Source organism: Ylistrum balloti, unplaced genomic scaffold (assembly GCF_031769215.1).
Source record: "Ylistrum balloti isolate Yb309-2 unplaced genomic scaffold, AGI_CSIRO_Ybal_v1 Utg369684, whole genome shotgun sequence".
NCBI classification, from domain to species: domain Eukaryota; kingdom Metazoa; phylum Mollusca; class Bivalvia; order Pectinida; family Pectinidae; genus Ylistrum; species Ylistrum balloti.
The window spans coordinates 579717-602102 of NW_026781923.1; the positions used below are offsets into that span (position 1 = coordinate 579717).

The 22386-nt window shown below is 33.6% G+C and overlaps 2 protein-coding genes across 2 annotated transcripts; one reads left to right on the forward strand and one right to left on the reverse strand.

Annotated features, from left to right (window-relative positions):
• Positions 1-1301: 1301 nt before the first annotated feature.
• Positions 1302-6884, reverse strand: LOC132564980 (protein MAK16 homolog). Its single transcript, XM_060229586.1, has 10 exons — positions 6823-6884; positions 6549-6595; positions 5010-5119; positions 4262-4394; positions 3950-4033; positions 3607-3661; positions 3249-3323; positions 2394-2537; positions 1769-1834; positions 1302-1565 (listed from the first exon to the last, which is right to left on the reverse strand). Exons 1-10 carry the CDS (start codon positions 6835-6837, stop codon positions 1398-1400), a joined length of 897 nt encoding a protein of 298 aa, XP_060085569.1. The 5' UTR covers positions 6838-6884; the 3' UTR covers positions 1302-1397.
• Positions 6885-7173: 289 nt separating this feature from the next.
• On the forward strand, positions 7174-21219 carry LOC132564982 (sushi, von Willebrand factor type A, EGF and pentraxin domain-containing protein 1-like). Its single transcript, XM_060229588.1, has 10 exons — positions 7174-7255; positions 10248-10445; positions 11139-11334; positions 12265-12774; positions 16289-16377; positions 16758-16872; positions 17541-17629; positions 18572-18687; positions 19949-20111; positions 20600-21219. The coding sequence occupies exons 1-10, from the start codon at positions 7234-7236 to the stop codon at positions 20719-20721; spliced, it is 1620 nt and encodes a 539-aa protein (XP_060085571.1). The 5' UTR covers positions 7174-7233; the 3' UTR covers positions 20722-21219.
• Positions 21220-22386: the final 1167 nt, after the last annotated feature.

Below are 22386 nucleotides of genomic sequence, written 5' to 3' on the forward strand. Positions count from 1 at the left end.
ATAGCAATAAACATTCCCAGCCTATGATGTCGGTACTTGTCGCAGTTGATTTGACATTCAAGGGCCTGTTCACAATACCATGATCTTCATTGGATGTATTGGCAACAGACGAACCAATCACACGCGGTTTCAAGAAATGCATTTTGATGAAGGTTACAGGAATAGTATTTCCATCAACTTCGATTTAGAAGGAAACAAATATGATTACTGGGGTATAGCAAGACAGAGGGAAAACGATATATCTACTGGGGATATAGCAAGACAGGGGGAAACAAATATGATTATTGGGGGTACAAGACAAGAGGGAAACCAATATATATACCGGGGGTACAGCAAGACAGAGGGAAACCAATATATCTACTGGGGATATAGCAAAACAGGGGGAAACTAATATATCTACTGGGGGTACAGCAAGACAGAGGGAAACAAATATGATTATTGGGGTATAGCAAGACAGAGGGAAAACAATATATCTACTGGGGATGTAGCAAGACAGAGGGAAACAAATATGATTATTGGGGGTACAAGACAAGAGGGAAACCAATATATATACCAGGGGTACAGCAAGACAGAGGGAAACCAATATATCTACTGGGGATATAGCAAAACAGGGGGAAACTAATATATCTACTGGGGGTACAGCAAGACAGGGGGGAAACCAATATATCTACTGGGGATACAGCAAAACAGAGGGAAACCAATATATCTACTGGGGGTACAGCAAGACAGGGGGAAACCAATATATCCGGCTTGAGCATGAGAACGGTTTCGTGAATACGGTTCCTGATGTAACCAAGCAGCAGTGAGATCTGATCAAATACCAAGGCGATGTGAAATTGTAACAGTGAGATTGGACCAGTCCCTTTGCCTGATCAACTAGGCACACTTCCTGAAGATATTTGGGAAAAGTCTACTTTAAACTTCATTTCTTTTTATATTCAGATTTTGTACAATCAATTCTCTGATCACAAGTTTGACTCTACAAAGAACACTGACTCTCAGATCCCATTCCAAATGCTATTTTTGGAATAATAAAGAACTTTATACATTTAACTACGAGTCTACAAGGTAAGTAAATTGAATAAGTACATGTACATTGAATAAGGAATCAAGGTCTTGATGATACGATGATGTATTTACGATTTGTATATCTGTAGATGTACCTTCAAAGAACAATTGTTGGAAATCCTCCAGGCTTTGTATTTTCCCTCTGAAAAGTTAATGCATGCTGCTGAGAATTTCCTGACCAAAGTCTGTAAAGTCTGAGTAAGTTTTATTCTTTCAATATACAAAATGTACAAGCATGTATTATATGTTAAATATGAAAAGGCAATTGACATCCTGGCAAAATATCAACAAATATGTAAAGAAACTTGAACACAATTTTATTATATAATTTATGATTTTGCTTTCACTTTTGATGTTGATGGCTGGTCTGTTTCCTGTTCATATTCTATCTCCACGCGAGCTCGTTTCCTTCTCATTGTTTTCTTTTTACGAAGGGTTGCACTCTCATCCTCTGATGAACTACTGCTATCACTGTATACTGGAAGTCGTTCTCCATCCTGTTAACATAAAGCACAACAAAATTAGCTCTTAGGTATATCGCAATACTTTTACCATTAAGCATGTACAAGTTCTCTCCCTTATCAGCATACTATAAATCATATTACACCATGCCGTGTACTGTTAAGGTGGACCAATTATCAGCCCCAACTTCGAAAGAAATTTTATTTTGGTGAAGTGACAGATGCTGTTATTAACTTACTTCCATGTCTGACAAATCGCTTTCTTCAAACTCATCCTCAGCCACATACTCCACATCTCCAACGTCCTACAAGTAAAACAACACAAGATCATTCATACTGAATATTGAGTATTGAAATAATTACCTTCTTGATTGACAGGTTGATAAAGTTTGTGTTATTTCTGTGATTGATGATAACTTTTGTTTGTATAAAATTTGTTGAAAAGAAGTATGCTCATTAAAACTAAAAATCGAAACACCAAGCTAATCAGTCTCAGTTAAAACTGTTTACATCTGACTTAATTTACAAATGTACTTTTCTTGATAATGTGACTCCTAGGACTAAAGCTAATCACTCCTCGTTATCATTCACTTATAATTTTTGAAATACATAACATGTAGTACCTTCTGTACATTTTAGTTTACAATTTATTTGTTAAGTCTTTATCAGATATATACATAGAAAAAATTACTGACATTTTGTACATTGAAGTTTACAATCTAGTTAATGAAGAATTTTTTCTAATCAGATATTTACAAACAGAAAATTTAACGACTTTTTGTACATGTAAGTTTCTGATTTAGTTAACTGATCATTTTGTTTTTGAATTTTTTCCCCTTAAATATTTATACTAAGAAAATTGACCTCATCATCTTCCTCTTCTTCAACCTCTTCTTCTTCTTCTTCCTCATCCTTCTCCTTCTCTGTTTCAGATTCTGACTCACTCTCTGCTTCGTCCTCCATTACTTTGTCAAAAGCATGAGTAGGGAAGTTGTATATGTCTCCGTACTATAAAAAGGAATACATTCATGTTGTTTCAGACAATAATACTTGGACTCCAGTACCATAATCAGCACGAAACATCAGTTTATCTTGTTGTGATTCCTGTTATAAGTATAATGGTAAGTACAATTATTTCAGACTTAAATACTTCTGAGAATATTCTAGATGGCAGGATACTAATGAACTACTTGCTTTTGATGTAGCTTATGGAATTACGTTATTATGTTTATTTCATTAATCCAAAAAGATTAAAACAAGCAGACTCTAAATTGATTTGAAGCAGTACTGTGCTGCTTTGTATTAATGTAGATTAATTTTACTACATCTGCTGACTTTCTGTCAAATATTAGGGTCATTACTGTACCATGATAAAAACCATCAAAGTATCAATATAATAGATATTTTACCATATCATAACTAAGCTCACTTTTTTTGTATGTGTACAGCATAAAGTTGATCTTGGCCTATAGCTCACTGACTTGGCTTGTTTAACATCCTATCCACAACTGCAAACTCTAAACTAAGTGGTAGGCAGTATGAAGTGAGACTTTTAAAAAAAGAAAGAATTTTAAAAAAGAGAAACAACATTAAGATCTAAACTTTAGTCACCTCTCACAAACATGTACAGAATATAATTTACTGTTACCTATACGTCATATACAGTATAACAATAGGTATTGTATCTTAGTAGAAAATGTGCGATCGTCTCTAACTTACTGTGCCTTGCTTCAGTCTCTCCAACAATTCCTTCTCTATGTTGGTGTCGATCTGTGCTGCTACCAGCGCTTTCTCCTATCATACATAAAACAGAAATTTTAAATCAACATTCTTTTATTGCTGTACAAAGTTCTTGATAAATGCATTTCATACCTATCTCATAATTATGATACAAATATTGTGTACCGATCTTTTTTTTACAGCCTTTTAACAAACAGTGCATTTCAATTTCAATTTGAACACTAGAAATTTAACTGAAAATACTTGAAAAGAAATTTAGGAGCAGCTGAATATCCTATTTACAGTAATAATCTATTAGATGAAAGAATCTGCTTTCAGACAGGTAATTACAGAGTACCTCTTTTCTTCTTTCTCTCTTCTCAACTTTCCTGCTTAAGGGAACAAGTTTGTTTCTGGAAAAGAGAACATGTTCTCATTGATAATGTACCATGTTTATAAAATCATGTTAAAACTATGAATTTGTAATATCCTGTCAACTCTAAAACATTCCTTCAAGTATGAAGATTTGTGAGGAAAAACCTAAATAGCTGGTCATGTTAGAGTTTAAATATGCCACTTCTGACAACACTGCTGATGAATATCACGCCTACAACTTACGTAAAGTTAGTGAGAACAGTGGTTTACCTATATTGGCTATATCATTGTCAGCATTATTAGAAACACATGCTGTGATTACTTACTGTCGTTTAAGTGTCAGTTTGCGTATCCTGATTAAGTACTGTGTAATCTTTGTAAATCTTTGTTTACATTTGTGTTTCACAAATCTGCAAGATGAAAGAGAAACAATCTGAAAAGTTTTGTTAGTTATTTTTAGCTTTTAAAAATCATCAATAAAACATTAAAAAAGTAAAACTTTGATACAAACTGAAGGAAAATGCAACTGTAGAATTAAAAAAAATTATTAACATCCTTGTTTATCATAGTTCCCAGACTGAATATACTTTTCAACTTTCATTTCAAGTTTAAATTCATTATATCTAATAAGAACTTACTTGGGCCAGTATATCAAATTTTCATTGATCTGTTCAATTGCTTTCTCATAATTCCTTGACAGCTTCACTTTTTCCCACATTCGAGCTGGAAAGGCTGCTCTCTCAACAGTTTTCATATACAGGTAACATATACCTATAGAGTAAACAAACAGGTGTTTAAAAGACAAAATGAAAATGTTTTAGATTTTTATGATTTCCACATTAAATCCACAATTTTATAAGATGTTACCCATGAAATAATATACTGTTGACCGACCTGAATTTTTTTTATAAAATACCTCAAATTTGTTTTTCTAGAAGAAAATTAGCAGATGGTTACTGTTTTTATTGGAGCTGGTAAACAACCTACTAAAGATTGAAGTTTATTTTCTCTCCATATGAACACGCTCCATACATACACAGAGTGAAGATATAAAATCTTAGTTACATTGGCTGGTAGATATAGGTGTCTATGTAGTCAAGTGACAGGTCAGAAATGTTGACTCGGTAATGTAATGAATATGTTGACTCAGTAATGTAATGAATATGTTGACTCGGTAATGTCATGAATATGTTGACTCAGTAATGTAATGAATATGTTGATTCGGTAATGTAATGAATATGTTGACTCAGTAACATAATGAATATGTTGACTCGATAATGTAATGAATATGTTGACTCGATAATGTAATGAATATGTTGACTCAGTAATGTATAATGGAAATGATGACTCAGTAATGTAATTAATATGAAGAGAGACTGTGGTTACCTTTCTCCTCCCGTACAGTTGCATACTGACTGTTGGCGAGAGGACAGGATGATCTGTTACAAATTCCTGTCAGGTTAAATTCATTCCTGCAAAATTTCTGAGCTTTTGTCCTGAAAAGATTCACAAAATATTCAGATTTGATCATGCATAAGCCTCTAAATCTATCTCTTTAGACATGTTTCTTTAAAATCATGCAATTGTACCCTCTCCACAGAAATGGAAAATATCACGACAAAATTCAAGGTGTAGTACAGAGTTATTTAGAGCACTGTACAAACTAAAGAAAGGAACTTATCATGTTTAACTAATCAATATAGGTTTATGCATTAATACGATTCAATCTCCAAAGAACTGCCAGGTTTTGATGTTTGTAACTAATCTGATAATATAGCTTGTCTAGAACCATGAGTTCACTGTGGTAATTGGTGCCTCAAGCTGAAATTGAGGATATATCAAGAAAAAAAGGTGTGGTAATGCAAAATGATCAGGTTGTTGTGACAGTTAATCAAGGTGTTAAATATAGTCTCTGTCACTCATCTGACAAAGCATGCAGTTGATCATCACACCATGTAGCGGAAGTTGACTGGATAGATCATGGCAATCAGGTAGCATGTCCATCTTGAGATCAGAGGGTCACATGTTCGAACCATAGCCTGGCTGTTTATTTTTCTGCTTCAAGTACATTTGGTGCTTGTGACAAACCATGTTTATAGTCGGTGAATGCTTAACAAGAGGATACCTGAACTGGATTGTAAACATAGCTTGTCTTCCAGGGGTGAAGACTTAGATAAAGAAAAAAATAGTGTAGTGGAACTGGATTGGACTGGTAGTTGGTGACTAGGTAGCTCAATTGATATGGTATCCCTCTAAAGGTTTGAGGGTTATGGGTTTGAACCCTGGTCTGGCTGTGCATTTCCCACTACATTTATTAGGATTAATTAGGATATATGATGGATGCAGGCTGGGAATAAGCCTATGTGTCCATATCTTTAAATGAATTTACAATAAATAATATTCTTAATGATAAATACTTCTGGTGTTATTTCATGACTTTCAAATGAAATATCGATTTTCTTTCCAGTGTTCATCAAATAAAATTTCGAACTGTTAAACTGTATTAGCATCAACAACATGTTGAGGTAAAAACTACAGTTTGTACTGGCTGAAATTGATAACATTAGGTAAATTGTACAGAGCAAATAATTTGATAAATTACATGTACAACTGTATAATTGATATAATCTAATATATAATGCTCGAAAATTAAACAGATTCAAAGTGAGAATGTTAGAATGCCATCTGCAAATCAGCCCCCACACCTCCTTCCCCAATCCTTTTATAAGTCCAGAGCAGTTAACATTTTTTACCAGTCCAGTTACATAGGGATATATAGTTGTACAAAAGAAAAAGCGTGAGCCCAAGATACCACTGTGATAGTCCAAAAATCACAGTAAACTATACGTGTATATTGTATAAATGAATATATGCATTTTTGTTATTCAAAATAAAAAAGGACAATGTCTGATGAACATTACTCACCTGACTTTAAAAGAACAAAATGTCCCGTTGATGATACCCCAAATAACCTGAAACAAATAAATGAATGTAATTGAAACGGTTGTAATTATAAGTTATAAGAACAAAATCCAATAAATCACCCAAAACCGCAGTGATACCGTTGTAAATAATACAGACTATTCAATGGCGTAAAATATGAAAAAAACATGTTTTCAATGATCATGACTAATCACAGAGGTGAATAAACAAGCTGAAATATAAGAAAATATGATTAAATGATAATCGGTATACAAACTTCGTCGTTTTGCATGATTTTCTCAAGAATTTGTCAATAAGTAGCACACGTGTTTATGGTCGCAGACATATTGAGTTATATATAAAGTTTCAGACGTATCCGGATTTAATTGTTCCGGAAATTTATCTATCTATGAAAAATGACTTTTTGTACATATAACGAAAATTAACATAGTTGTAAGAGAATAAACTTCTGTTGGTAATTAAATATTTATTGTGATGATAGAAGAAAAAAAAATTAAAATGTTATTTTCAAAATTACGGATATTCAAATCCGTCTCGATGTTTACTTTCATTTTCACCTCACAGTGTCACATGATTGGCAAAATGGAGACAGGATGCATATGACTTCATAGTCCGCCGTCAACAGATAGGGAAACAATGCTTTTAGACATCTATGATATCGTGAACGATGCCGACTGATTTTTGTTTAGGTTTGTACTATGCTTTATTTGTTAATCGTATATAGATGGGTTTTCATAGTTGTTTTCTTTAAGTGTTTTTAATTACAGAACATATCTTCAAGTACATAATGTAGAACATTTTCCTGTTCAGTTCTTCAGTGTTTTTACGTTGACTCATCAGTGCAGCATTAACTTACGTAATATATAGGTCATGTCGCGCAGTTTATACACATTGTGCCAATCTGAAAGCCCTTACACAGATCTGATATAAAGCAAATTATATATCTTATTTGAATTAAATAATCCTGGTAAATACTTTATATAACTAGCAATATATGATAAAAATATAAGTTTTTAGTCTTTAGCTCGATGTTGTCAGCATAACACTAAGAAGTCCAAGGTCCCAGGTTCAAACCCTAGCTCCCAAGATAGTTAACGGAGGATTGAAATAAAGACATGCATAATGATCTCATTTACATTTACTTGAATTGGTTCCCTCGTGGGGACTCTGGAATAATTATTCCATATTGCCCCACAGGCATTGATGTAACCCATGGAAACTGCTTAATCCTTGGAGAAAGAATATGTACCCTGGTAAACACTAACCGTAATATACATGCATTATTCTACTAAAAAGAAATGCAAGCTTTTGCTTAATCCTTGGAGAAAGAATATGTACCCTGGTAAACACTAACCGTAATATACATGCATTATTCTACTAAAAAGAAATGCAAGCTCTTTAGCTTGATTGGTTTTAAAAAAAAAGATATTTGATAGGTAGGTCTTTGGGATAAAGCCAAACAAAGTTTACAAAAAAGAAATGATCTTGAACCATATGAAAGATCACAGTTGTCAATTTTGTGTAAACCTGTGAAAGACATTTTCTGGTTAACCAAAAGTCTGAGAAGCGATATATATGGTGAAGATGTATCTTTTGGTTAAATCCAAAATACCTCAAATGTTGGTGTGTTAACAGGTTTACCTGTAACATGGTTAATGTTATACCTGTTGGTATGTTAACAAGTTTACCTGTAACATGGTTAATGTTACACATGTTGGTATGTTAACAAGTTTACATATAATTGATAAGGGGGTTTAGTAGTACACCTGAAAGTATATAGGTTTTTTTTATTGGTTTATGTCCACCCCAGATCTGCTTTTATATGTGAGCACTTTTATAAAGTTTTTCGGTTACAGCTTGTTATTTAACCACGAAACAAACATATCTTCATGTCTCAGTTTAACTTATTGTTTAACATAACTTGTTTACATAGTTATCTTCATCAATGACTTTTTATATTTAGTTTTATCACCTCTGTTTTATGATAAGTGTAGGCTATATATGACATCTGACCTCATGTATGACCTTTTGAACTTGGTCTTATCAATCAGACACCATTATACAATGGTATTTACTGATAGAGAATACATTGTAGATATGATATTACATCTGGTAAAATTTACACTGAAGGATTGTGTTGTTAAAAAACACATCAGATCTCTCTTCTTTGAAACTTTTTACATGGTTAAATTAAATAAATTCCTTATAAGTTAAGTCATATATAATTATGAATTTTTATATTTTAACCACAGTCCCTCTTATTTAGCCATCTTATATATGTGATTTTTAAAAACTTTTGGTCTTAATGCATACCGTATTCTGATCCTGTTCTGAAATCTTCAACATGTAATTCCTAGTTCCTGGTGTTAAACCAACTAGTCTATCAACATTTCTTTAAACATCAGGAAATAAGATACATTCACCTGACAACTTATTGTTTACTGAACTGGTTTCCTTAACTACCAACCAGTGTAATAGAGCAAAGATCCAATGACCTTAATTTTAATGAAATGTTTTTTTTTCTTCATTAGACGAACATAAAATTCCATTTCATCTGTATACATTTAGAAAAATGTCATCACACATATATATATATTACTGGCTGTTGACATAAGCAATAAATGATTGGTTTTGGACTTTAACAGCCAGAAACAGGCTGTATACCTTTGCTGTGAATGTGCCAATACTTCCAAAATAAAGAAAAAATCAGGAATGTCTTCATACTTTTGATGAAAAGTGATTTGCTTGGATATCTTATTACCTTGTCTAATATTTTCCCTGTTCACTGATGTTGTAATATTTCTTAGCTGCCTAGTTAAAAGTAAATAAGCCCAAGTTTGGCAATATACAGTGGAAATTCCAATCAATACTATTTGTTCTGTATTCATTGCCTTATTTTACCTGTTGACAGGTAGATACTGTTCCTTACATTGCCCTATTTTACCTTTTGACAGGTAGATACTGTTCCTTACATTGCCCTATTTTACCTTTTGACAGGTAGGTACTGTTCTTTACATTGCCCTATTTTACCTGTTGACAGGTAGGTATTGTTCCTTACATTGCCCTATTTTACCTGTTGACAGGTAGGTACTGTTCTTTACATTGCCCTATTTTACCTGTTGACAGGTAGGTACTGTTCCTTACATTGCCCTATTTTACCTGTTGACAGGTAGGTACTGTTCCTTACATTGCCCTATTTTACCTGTTGACAGGTAGATACATTGCCCTATTTTACCTGTTGACAGGTAGATACTGTTCCTTACATTGCCCTATTTTACCTGTTGACAGGTAGATACTGTTCCTTACATTGCCCTATTTTACCTGTTGACAGGTAGGTACTGTTCCTTACATTGCCCTATTTTACCCGTTGACAGGTAGGTACTGTTCCTTACATTGCCCTATTTTACCTTTTGACAGGTAGATACTGTTCCTTACATTGCCCTATTTTACCTGTTGACAGGTAGGTACTGTTCCTTACATTGCCCAATTTTACCTGTTGACAGGTAGGTACTGTTCTTTACATTGCCCTATTTTACCTGTTGACAGGTAGGTATTGTTCCTTACATTGCCCTATTTTACCTTTTGACATATGAACAGGTGTGGTAATGTCCTGCTATATGTACCTAGACCTTACAGGTGTGAGGTATTATAATTTTACTACCATATTTAACCTGTTAACAGGTGTGGTACTACTACTAGGATGCCTGTACCACCAAGTCCCTCTCCTTGTTGGCGTTAATTCCACAACTGAGCCAGCTAGTAATGCCTACGCCTCCCCCAACAGCTACAGACCTTTCCTGCTTGCAGACATTGCTAACTGTACAGGTTCCAATATATCGGTGTGTCAGCCATGTGCTGAGGGCAGCTTTGCTAATGAAAGTAAGTAATGGGAGATGACTGAGAGTCTGCTTCTTAAATTTTTAGTTGTCATTCATAATTATGTAACTGCAACTGCTTTATTTTCATCTTTAGTGCTCAAATTTTATAGCGTTGCCCATGTCCGTCTGTCGCGTCCCGTCGCGTCCCGTCCCGTCACATCCCAAATCAGTATATACCACCTAACAACTTCATTCGGAAGGCAATTTTCATGAAACTTCATACAAATATCAAGTATGGAAAGACCTCATGCAGTGTTGAATTTCTCGGCATTCTAAAAAAAGATGGCCACCAGGGGGAGATAACTCAAAAAAGAGGAACATCATCTTATTTCTACATAATTTGGTACTTGTGGGTTTTAAGGCATAAGGAACTAATATACTCCCTCATTTTTTCCAGAGAACAAAATTCCAAATTCATGTACGTTAAATCAACTTGTCAATTTAAGTATGAAACTTAAGTTGTACATAGTTGCATACAAATTAACAAAATCATCTCTTTCGGACCTTTCACTATTATTTCACATGGGGGGCGGGGGCATTCATGTCTTACAGACATTTTCTAGTTGATAATTAATTCACCAGTATAGTTATGATAAGCACTTAATTCTAATATCATGCAGTATGTTTTTATGATATTAAATGCTCATAGTGTGACAGAACAGGATAAAAATAGCTATGTGGTTTATTTTTCCAGGTTTAATAGAGTGTGGTTGTTGCCCCTATGATCCTTCAGGTGAATGTTTCAACCAGACATTTTGTGAAGATTGTGCTAAAGGTCATGCCCAGAATCTTACAGGGCAGGAGAGTTGCTTACCATGTAACGAGGGACATTACCAAGATGAGACCGGGCAGACCAACTGTAAACCTTGTCCTAAAGGATTCGCTACAAAGTATGCTTATACTATATAACTAGTCAGATTCAGACTCCCAAGTACGCAAGAAATAGGTGTTGTTACTGGTTAAAATAATCTCACTTTGGCATTGACAACAGTCTTTGATGGATAATAGAATGGTGTCGTTCTGTGTGCTTGAGTTAAAATTCAGTATTTGTGAGTTTAATATTGGGTGTTACATAATAATGAAAGAAACTAGCAGCCTCATTGAAACTTTAAAATACTTCTATTTCTAATGTTTTTGTTACTTTTATAATATTTTAGTCCTTATTGCACATTGAATTTTATGCTTTGTTATATTGATAGACTTTGATCATATGCAAGGTGGCCTTTAAGGCCTGATAAATGTACTATTTGTATATATAAGTGTCTGTTTGTCAGGAAACTAGGACACATGTATATTTCTGTGCCACATTTTCACCAGTCTACTGCTTTCAGCTTCTGATGGAACTTAACAAGTGTGCAATTTTATCATACAAGCCACCATGACCAATGTCAAGGTTCAGTTTCAAAGGTCATGTAATGTTAATGACACTAGGAATGTGTTCAGTGTTTAAGTGTCTTGAGTAAATTTGCATATATATGCTCTGAGCTGAAGGTCAGAGTCATTGTTACCATATATACAGGTATATGTATGAACTGAAATGAGTCATCTGTATTAGGATAGAACATGGTTTTACTACCCACCTGGGAAATCAGAATTAAGTTTCAGATGTTTCTGACCAGAAGAGAATATCTTTATACTTAACCATCTGGAATTTTTCAGAATTTGACAGCTTTGCTCAGTGCTTGAAGTGATGTAGGTGCATCAGACAAGTTTGTGTTTGAGGTCAAGTCAACTCATCATGACTATATCATATGATGAAAAACATTACCTAAGATTATATTAAGAAAATGACGTTTTATGTAGTTCTTTTCTCCTTTAAGTGTGATTGGCAGTGTGACGTGTTCCGAATGTGCAGCAGGACAATTTACCAATGTCACAGGCTCGTTAGAATGTTTGTTGTGTCCATCTGGGAAAGTACAACCAAAATCTGGTCAAGACAGTTGTAAAAACTGTTCTAAAGGACAATATCAGGACGAAAAAGGAAAAACAGATTGCAAACTCTGCACAAATGGAACATTCCAGAATGAAACAGGACAATCAGGCTGTCAAAACTGTCCCCAAGGACATTTCCAGGATTCAGAAGGCCAAGTAAAATGTAAAATATGTGAGGTAGGAGAGTTTCAGGATAAAGAGGGACAGACAGAGTGTAAACCATGCCCAATGGGAACTCAGCAAAACAAAGAAGGACAGAAGGAATGTCACAAATGTGAACCAGGATCCTACCAGAATAATACTGGTCAAGCCAGATGCCATAAGTGTCCTGGAGGAATGTTTCAGGCAGAGAAAGGCATGTCCGTTTGTGAACTGTGTGGTGTTGGAACATATTGTGGGTATGTTTTATACAATTAGTTAAAGGAATTTTGTAGAAATTTCTTTCTCAGTTTTTATCTTTGTGGAGATTTCTCCAGGTATTTATGGTAACCCCAGGCCTGCACTTAAATCAGGAAAATAGCATCAGTAATGTACATGTCTTTTTTATGTATTGGTAAGGTGCCAGATCTTGTGTCTATCTTTTTTCTGTATTGGTAAGGTGCCAGATCTTGTGTCTATCTTTTTTTGTATTGGTAAGGTGCCAGATCTTGTGTCTATCTTTTTTCTGTATTGGTAAGGTGCCAGATCTTGTGTCTATCTTTTTTCTGTATTGGTAAGGTGCCAGATCTTGTGTCTATCTTTTTTCTGTATTGGTAAGGTGCCAGATCTTGTGTCTATCTTTTTTTGTATTGGTAAGGTGCCAGATCTTGTGTCTATCTTTTTTATATATTGGTAAGGTGCCAGATCTTGTGTCTATCTTTTTTTGTATTGGTAAGGTGCCAGATCTTGTGTCTATTTTTTATGTATTTGTAAGGTGCCAGATCTTGTTTATGTATTGGTAAGGTGCCAGATCTTGTGTCTATTTTATGTATTGATAAGGTGCCAGATCTTGTGTCTATTTTTTTGTATTGGTAAGGTGCCAGATCTTGTGTCTATTTTATGTATTGATAAGGTGCCAGATCTTGTGTCTATTTTTTGTATTGGTAAGGTGCCAGATCTTGTGTCTATTTTTTGTATTGGTAAGGTGCCAGATCTTGTGTCTATTTTATGTATTGATAAGGTGCCAGATCTTGTGTCTATTTTTTGTATTGATAAGGTGCCAGATCTTGTGTCTATCTTTTTTTTGTATTGGTAAGGTGCCAGATCTTATGTCTATTTTATGTATTGATAAGGTGCCAGATCTTGTGTCTATTTTTTGTATTGGTAAGGTGCCAGATCTTGTGTCTATTTTATGTATTGATAAGGTGCCAGATCTTGTGTCTATTTTTTGTATTGATAAGGTGCCAGATCTTGTGTCTATCTTTTTTTTGTATTGGTAAGGTGCCAGATCTTATGTCTATTTTATGTATTGATAAGGTGCCAGATCTTGTGTCTATTTTTTGTATTGATAAGGTGCCAGATCTTGTGTCTATTTTTTGTATTGATAAGGTGCCAGATCTTGTGTCTATCTTTTTTTTGTATTGGTAAGGTGCCAGATCTTGTGTCTATCTTTTTTATGTATTGGTAAGGTGCCAGATCTTGTGTCTATCTTTTTTTTGTATTGATAAGGTGCCAGATCTTGTGTCTATCTTTTTTTTGTATTGGTAAGGTGCCAGATCTTGTGTCTATCTTTTTTATATATTGGTAAGGTGCCAGATCTTGTGTCTATCTTTTTTTTGTATTGGTAAGGTGCCAGATCTTGTGTCTATCTTTTTTCTGTATTGGTAAGGTGCCAGATCTTGTGTCTATTTTATGTATTGGTAAGGTGCCAGATCTTGTGTCTATCTTTTTTCTGTATTGGTAAGGTGCCAGATCTTGTGTCTATCTTTTTTTGTATTGGTAAGGTGCCAGATCTTGTGTCTATTTTATGTATTGATAAGGTGCCAGATCTTGTGTCTATCTTTTTTTTGTATTGGTGTGCCAGATCTTGTGTCTATTTTATGTATTGATAAAGATCTTGTGTCTATCTTTTTTTATGTATTGATAAGGTGCCAGATCTTGTGTCTATCTTGTATTGGTAAGGTGCCAGATCTTGTGTCTATTTTTTGTATTGGTAAGGTGCCAGATCTTGTGTCTATTTTATGTATTGATAAGGTGCCAGATCTTGTGTCTATCTTTTTTATGTATTGATAAGGTGCCAGATCTTGTGTCTATCTTTTTTCTGTATTGGTAAGGTGCCAGATCTTGTGTCTATTTTTTGTATTGGTAAGGTGCCAGATCTTGTGTCTATTTTATGTATTGATAAGGTGCCAGATCTTGTGTCTATCTTTTTTCTGTATTGGTAAGGTGCCAGATCTTGTGTCTATCTTTTTTCTGTATTGGTAAGGTGCCAGATCTTGTGTCTATTTTTATGTATTGGTAAGGTGCCAGATCTTGTGTCTTTTTTATGTATTGGTAAGGTGCCAGATCTTGTGTCTATCTTTTTTCTGTATTGGTAAGGTGCCAGATCTTGTGTCTATCTTATGTATTGATAAGGTGCCAGATCTTGTGTCTATTTTATGTATTGATAAGGTGCCAGATCTTGTGTCTTTTTTATGTATTGATAAGGTGCCAGATCTTGTGTCTATTTTATGTATTGATAAGGTGCCAGATCTTGTGTCTTTTTTATGTATTGGTAAGGTGCCAGATCTTGTGTCTATCTTTTTTCTGTATTGGTAAGGTGCCAGATCTTGTGTCTATCTTATGTATTGATAAGGTGCCAGATCTTGTGTCTATTTTATGTATTGATAAGGTGCCAGATCTTGTGTCTTTTTTATGTATTGGTAAGGTGCCAGATCTTGTGTCTTTTTTATGTATTGATAAGGTGCCAGATCTTGTGTCTTTTTTATGTATTGGTAAGGTGCCAGATCTTGTGTCTATCTTTTTTCTGTATTGATAAGGTGCCAGATCTTGTGTCTATTTTATGTATTGATAAGGTGCCAGATCTTGTGTCTTTTTTATGTATTGATAAGGTGCCAGATCTTGTGTCTATTTTATGTATTGATAAGGTGCCAGATCTTGTGTCTTTTTTATGTATTGGTAAGGTGCCAGATCTTGTGTCTATCTTTTTTCTGTATTGGTAAGGTGCCAGATCTTGTGTCTATCTTATGTATTGATAAGGTGCCAGATCTTGTGTCTATTTTATGTATTGATAAGGTGCCAGATCTTGTGTCTTTTTTATGTATTGGTAAGGTGCCAGATCTTGTGTCTTTTTTATGTATTGATAAGGTGCCAGATCTTGTGTCTTTTTTATGTATTGGTAAGGTGCCAGATCTTGTGTCTATCTTTTTTCTGTATTGGTAAGGTGCCAGATCTTGTGTCTTTTTTATGTATTGATAAGGTGCCAGATCTTGTGTCTTTTTTCTGTATTGGTAAGGTGCCAGATCTTGTGTCTATCTTTTTTCTGTATTGGTAAGGTGCCAGATCTTGTGTCTATTTTATGTATTGGTAAGGTGCCAGATCTTGTGTCTATCTTTTTTTTGTATTGGTAAGGTGCCAGATCTTGTGTCTTTTTTATGTATTGGTAAGGTGCCAGATCTTGTGTCTTTTTTATGTATTGGTAAGGTGCCAGATCTTGTGTCTATTTTTATGTATTGATAAGGTGCCAGATCTTGTGTCTATTTTATATATTGGTAAGGTGCCAGATCTTGTGTCTATCTTTTTTCTGTATTGGTAAGGTGCCAGATCTTGTGTCTATTTTTTATGTATTTGTAAGGTGCCAGATCTTGTGTCTATTTTAATGTATTGGTATGGTGCCAGATCTTGTGTCTATTTTTTATCTATTGATAAGGTGCCAGATCTTGTGTCTATTTTTTCTGATTTGGTAAAACCTTGTTTTGTTGTATCCTTTTACAGAATGGGTTGTGCCCAATGTGCTGCGTGTCCTCCTGGAACCTTCAGTGGTAACTCGACAGGGTTGGTCACCTGTCCTGTATGTCCACCAGGTATATTCCACCTGACTTTTTGTCATACAGCCCTCCTTCATTACCGATATTCTGTATATACGAGTATTTCAACACTTTACAATTAAATAAACTACTCTGCAAAACGCACCTTGTTGATAATTGATTTATATGTATTGATTTTGTGACAAATCTCTTTAAAATTTGCTTTACTGTTGGAACAAATTTTGTTCTTCTTTTACCATTTTTAATATGCAGCATAATTTTATGAATCGTAACAAACAGTTTTCCTTAGGATTGAAAGTCCACTAGAGTATAATGTGTTTATGACAAACATTCACTAAAATCTTGGTGTGGTATTGAAATATAGATGGAGCTTAAGCACTTTTTATAAATAAAGGATATTTTCTATTTTTGAATAGGACATTATTCTACAGAAGAGAGTTCCCTTAGCTGTTCAAAATGTGGGCCAGGAACATTCCAGACTCATGCAAACAAAACATCCTGTGTTGATTGTCCTGTAGGCAGTAATTGCAGGTTGGTTGATTTAGGAGATGGTTTGTTAGAGACAGGATGATGATCACATATGATGTCTTCTGTTTAGTTTAGTTTAAACTATATTTTTGATCAATATTCAACAACATTACACATATATATTTACAAGCTCACAATCTTTATTGATACTGCAAAATTGAATACCCAGTGAATAGTTTTGCAGTAAATACAAATCTCACAAGATGTATGTTATAGACATTGGTAAAATTAAATCAGCTTAAATTATCCCAAACTAGGATTACCACAAAACATTTAAACTATACAGTATACAGGGGAGGTAACTGTTTTAAAATCTGATACTACCATATAATATCATATCAATTTTTAATTCTGAAAGGGAAAAATACAGTTTTACATTATAAATAACTTTTCTGTTTTAATTTTCCAAACATGTAAATTGATATACAAATGTATCTGGTTTTAAGCCTTACCTTTGCAATCTTAGTATGGTATACTGAATATTATGCATATGTTTACAGTACAAAAAGATGATGTACCTGGAACATCAAAGGTATATCATTTACCAAACCTAACAACTTGTTTGCACATATTTGTTTAGATTTTTAGCGACAATGATAAAATTAGATATTTTTTAATGTTCCTTACTTGTAGTAGAGGTTCTGTACATGACGTGTTTTCCTATTTTCTAGTGAACATGGTTGTGTCCAATGTACCTTATGTCCAGCGGGACAAGAAACAGTGGAAAAGGGCGGTATCAACTGTACCCTGTGTGAACCAGGTAAACCATCAAAGTCACCATACAACCAAGCACTTATATCGTAAAGAGAAAACTACTGGATCAATTTCAATGAAACCACACAAGAATGTTGGGGACCATGTGGTGATGTGCATACAACTTTTTTTTTTTTCAACAAATATGGGTTGCCATAGTAACCAGTCAATATAAATAGGATTTTGTGTGAAAATTTTGTCCAGACAAGTTCTCCTAAACTTAAGTTCAGTTTCATTTTTACAGCACATAAATGTTCGGTACAATGTGTAAATGTGCATCAATCCCTTTTTAAACAAATAAATATATGGTTGCCTCATCAACAGCATTTTTTCATCAAAATTTTTATCAGAACAACTTCACCTAAAGTAGTGGTTCAATTTCAGTATAATTACAAATAGTAATGACTGCAACCATGTTGGGATGTGCAAGCAACATTTTTTCCCCAAAAAACATTTGGTTGCCATAGCAACTGTACCATGGTAGTTGATCAGTATAAACAGGTTTTTCAATAAATAGTTGTCATTCACCTTTTACCAGGTTACTGCGCCCCAAAACACTACAGTGGTCATTTCCTCATCTCATTGGCTTAGGTTGATTTACACCTGTAGTAACACAAATGTAAGACACATGAATTACAAAACCAGTGGCATGAACTTCAATTATGAAACAATGCACTGTTGTCTTATTGAGAAAATTCTGTTGGATTACTCACAGTACTAGGACTGTTATTGTCTATCAGAAATTTTATTATTTAGTTATATTAATACTGTAATCAGTTCATCAGATTTAGATAAGTGACAGGGAAGATTACAAATTGTGATGTAAATCCTTTGGTGATGGAAATAATATTTTACAAGTAACTTGTATATTTTCTGATTAGTAATTCTAATACTGATGGAAATCACTTTAAATCTGTATAGCTACATTAGTCCTATTTTCCTTGTATAGGTTTCTATAAGATTGCTCTGAGTGGTGGCAAGTGTGTACCTTGTAGAGACGGGTTCTATCAGCCAGATTCTGGTTCAGGTTCCTGTAAAGAGTGTCCATCAGGATTCTTCTGTCCAGTAAGTTTACAAATAAATATACATGTACTCACTTGTTTTATTTTCATTTCATTTATTATATTTTCCATGGTAATGAGTTTTTTAATATTTGTACTGGAGTTTGTTATTTGATATTTGTACTGGAATGCGTTAGTTAATATTTGTACTGGAGTATGTTAGTTAATATTTGTACAGGAGTATGTTAATTAATATTTGTACTGGAGTATGTTAGTTAATATTTGTACTGGAGTGCGTTAGTTAATATTTGTACTGGAGTATGTTAGTTAATATTTGTACAGGAGTATGTTAGTTAATATTTGTACTGGAGTATGTTAGTTTATATTTGTACTGGAGTATGTTAGTTAATATTTGTACTGGAGTATGTTAGTTTATATTTGTACTGGAGTACGTTAGTTAATATTTGTACTGGAGTATGTTAATTAATATCTGTACTGGAGTATGTTAGTTAATATTTGTACTGGAGTATGTTAATTAATATTTGTACTGGAGTATGTTAGTTAATATTTGTACTGGAGTATGTTAATTAATATTTGTACTGGAGTATGTTAGTTAATATTTGTACTGGAGTATGTTAATTAATATTTGTACTGGAGTATGTTAGTTAATATTTGTACTGGAGTACGTTAGTTAATATTTGTACTGGAGTATGTTAATTAATATTTGTACTGGAGTACGTTAGTTAATATTTGTACTGGAGTATGTTAATTAATATCTGTACTGGAGTATGTTAATTAATATTTGTACTGGAGTATGTTAGTTAATATTTGTACTGGAGTATGTTAGTTAATATTTGTACTGGAGTATGTTAATTAATATTTGTACTGGAGTATGTTAGTTAATATTTGTACTGGAGTACGTTAGTTAATATGTGCACTTTAGTACGTTAGTTAATATTTGTACTGGAGTATGTTAGTTAATATTTGTACTGGAGTACGTTAGTTAATATGTGCACTTTAGTACGTTAGTTAATATTTGTACGTTAGTTAATATTTGTACTGGAGTATGTTAGTTAATATTTGTACTGGAGTACGTTAGTTAATATGTGCACTTTAGTACGTTAGTTAATATTTGTACTGGAGTTCGTTAGTTAATATGTGCACTTTAGTACGTTAGTTAATATTTGTACTGGAGTTCGTTAGTTAATATTTGTACTGGAGTATATAAATAAGCCTAATCTATTCTAGTTTCGATACTTCCGGTATCTTATAATCATGTTAGGGCAAAGCAAGTTCTAACCAGACTTATTTGTTATCAATATCAGATAGCATCAGATCCTCCATTGCGGTGTCCAGTCAGTGCTATCTGTCCGAAGGGAAGTGGTCAAGCAGTGCCCTGTGCTGGACCCTTCTACAAAGCTAATAAGGAAAGGACAGAGTGCTTGGTTACTCAGGAGTTCATTGCTGTAGTAGCCGGATGTAGTGTTGGTAAGTAGGATATCCTAAAAGGAATTTCACAAAAATCTGAAAATTACAGGATACATGTATCTTTAAGATAAACAATGATAGTTAAGAATAAATTCATAAACATATATCAAGCAAAACATACGCTATACATAAAATTTAGATGATTTTACAAATTTATTCCCTATTTAGTGTTTGCACTATCTATAGTCAAAAACACTATTACAATATATAGTCAGACTCTGTTGTCTTAAACTTTTATAACTTGAACACACCTTTATTTGTAATCTCCAATTCTGATAATTTAGAGATGTGGTTTATTCGGTCATGGCCAAATTTTCTCTCTTTATCTTAATTTGATCTTATCGAGTACTTACATAACTTAAAACTTCAAGACTACGAAGTATCACTGTAACATGATATAGTATGAGATGATTAAAATCCAAGGAGAGATATCACAGAAAAGTCACTTGTAGTATGGATTTATAATTGATGTTTTTCTTTGTTTGCAGTATTTCTAGCATTTTTAGGGATAGCTTTATACAAATTTTGCCAATATAGAAAACGACGCAAAAGTTCTGAAGATAGTCAACTATTAACTACTTCTGGGAACCAAATTTACTCAGGATGGTGAAATTGACCTTTTGGAGACAAATCAGATTTATTCAGGATGGTGAAATTGACCTTTTGGAGACAAACCAGATTTATCCAGGATGGTGAAATTGACCTTGTGGAGACAAGCCAAATTTACTCGGGATGGAGAAATAGACCTTTTAGAGACATAAAAAATGTATTTACTGAGAATAGTGACGAGCTTCATTCTTCATCGCATCTTTACATCGAGCGTAGATAGTGAACAGCATCTTTGCATGTGTCAAACAGGAACTAATTTTTGTGGATTAGTCTGATCTTGAACAACTACACCAATACAGATTAGGAGCAATATATTTATATACAATGTATTACAAATGAAGTATGTTCAGATTTCCATTTATACAATTTACTTTAAACTATGATCTTAACATGTGTTGCTTATATTAAGTGTTAGAAAAGGAAAACTCTACTTGTAATTTATTCATAATTGGCTGTTCTTTCTCATTTGACTTTACAGGTGATTTAGTCACTATGAGTTTACAATTTATGATATGCTCTGCTTGTGATTAAGTCACATTTGCCACAGCTGATGATTTGGTCACAGTTAAATATGCTGGTGATTTAGTCACATATTACTCAGCTTGTGATTTAGTCACAGTTGACTCATTTGGTGATTTAGTCACAGTTAATTCAATTGATGATTTTGTGACAGTGGACTCGATTGGTGATTTAGTCACAATTGAATCAATTAGTGATTAAGTCACAATTAACTCAATTAGTGATTTAGTCACAATTGACTCAATTAGTGATTTAGTCACAGTTGACTCAATGAATGATTTAGTCACAATTCGCTCAATTAGTGATTTAGTCACAGTGACTCAATTAGTGATTAAGTCACAATTAACTCAATTAGTGATTTAGTCACAGTGACTCAATTAGTGATTAAGCCACAATTAACTCAATTAGTGATTTAGTCACAATTAACTCAATTAGTGATTTAGTCACAGTAACTCAATTAGTGATTTAGTCACAATGAACTCAATTAGTGATTTAGTCACAATGAACTCAATTAGTGATTTAGTCACAGTTGACTCAATGAATGATTTAGTCACAGTTGACTCTACTGGTGGTTTAATCGTGGCTAACACTCCTAGTGAGTTAGTAACAACTGATTTATGAAGATTTCGCATAAATAGATAGGAAGAAATAGTTTGTGTTTTAGTTGTCTGTAATAATGAAGACTTATTTTTTTCATTCAAACTTCAAACAATTCTTCTCATAAGTGTACCAGTCCAAAATCAATATATTTTATTTTTTATCGATTAAAATATTTTTGTTTTGTTTTTTATGTCAGTTTCTATTTCATACATTGTAATTAAGTTTTTGATAGCACAAGCTCATTGCATTCCTAAAATTGGCATTGTTGTTATTTTTATAAGAACAACTTATCTACGATATGTATGTGTATTAAAGTAGGTAATAGGTTTTATACAGAGATAAAACTTTCCATGATGAACCAATAATGATACAAATGATTGATTTCCCTGACAGAAATCATGTCGTGATTTGTAGATGTATATATTGTGATCCTGTTTTATCTTTTGTAAAGGATATTTACTGAATTACCATGACATGGACATGTGACAATTCCTATCTGAGACAATAAGAGATGTTCCATAGCTGTTTCATTGACAATCAGGGCTAT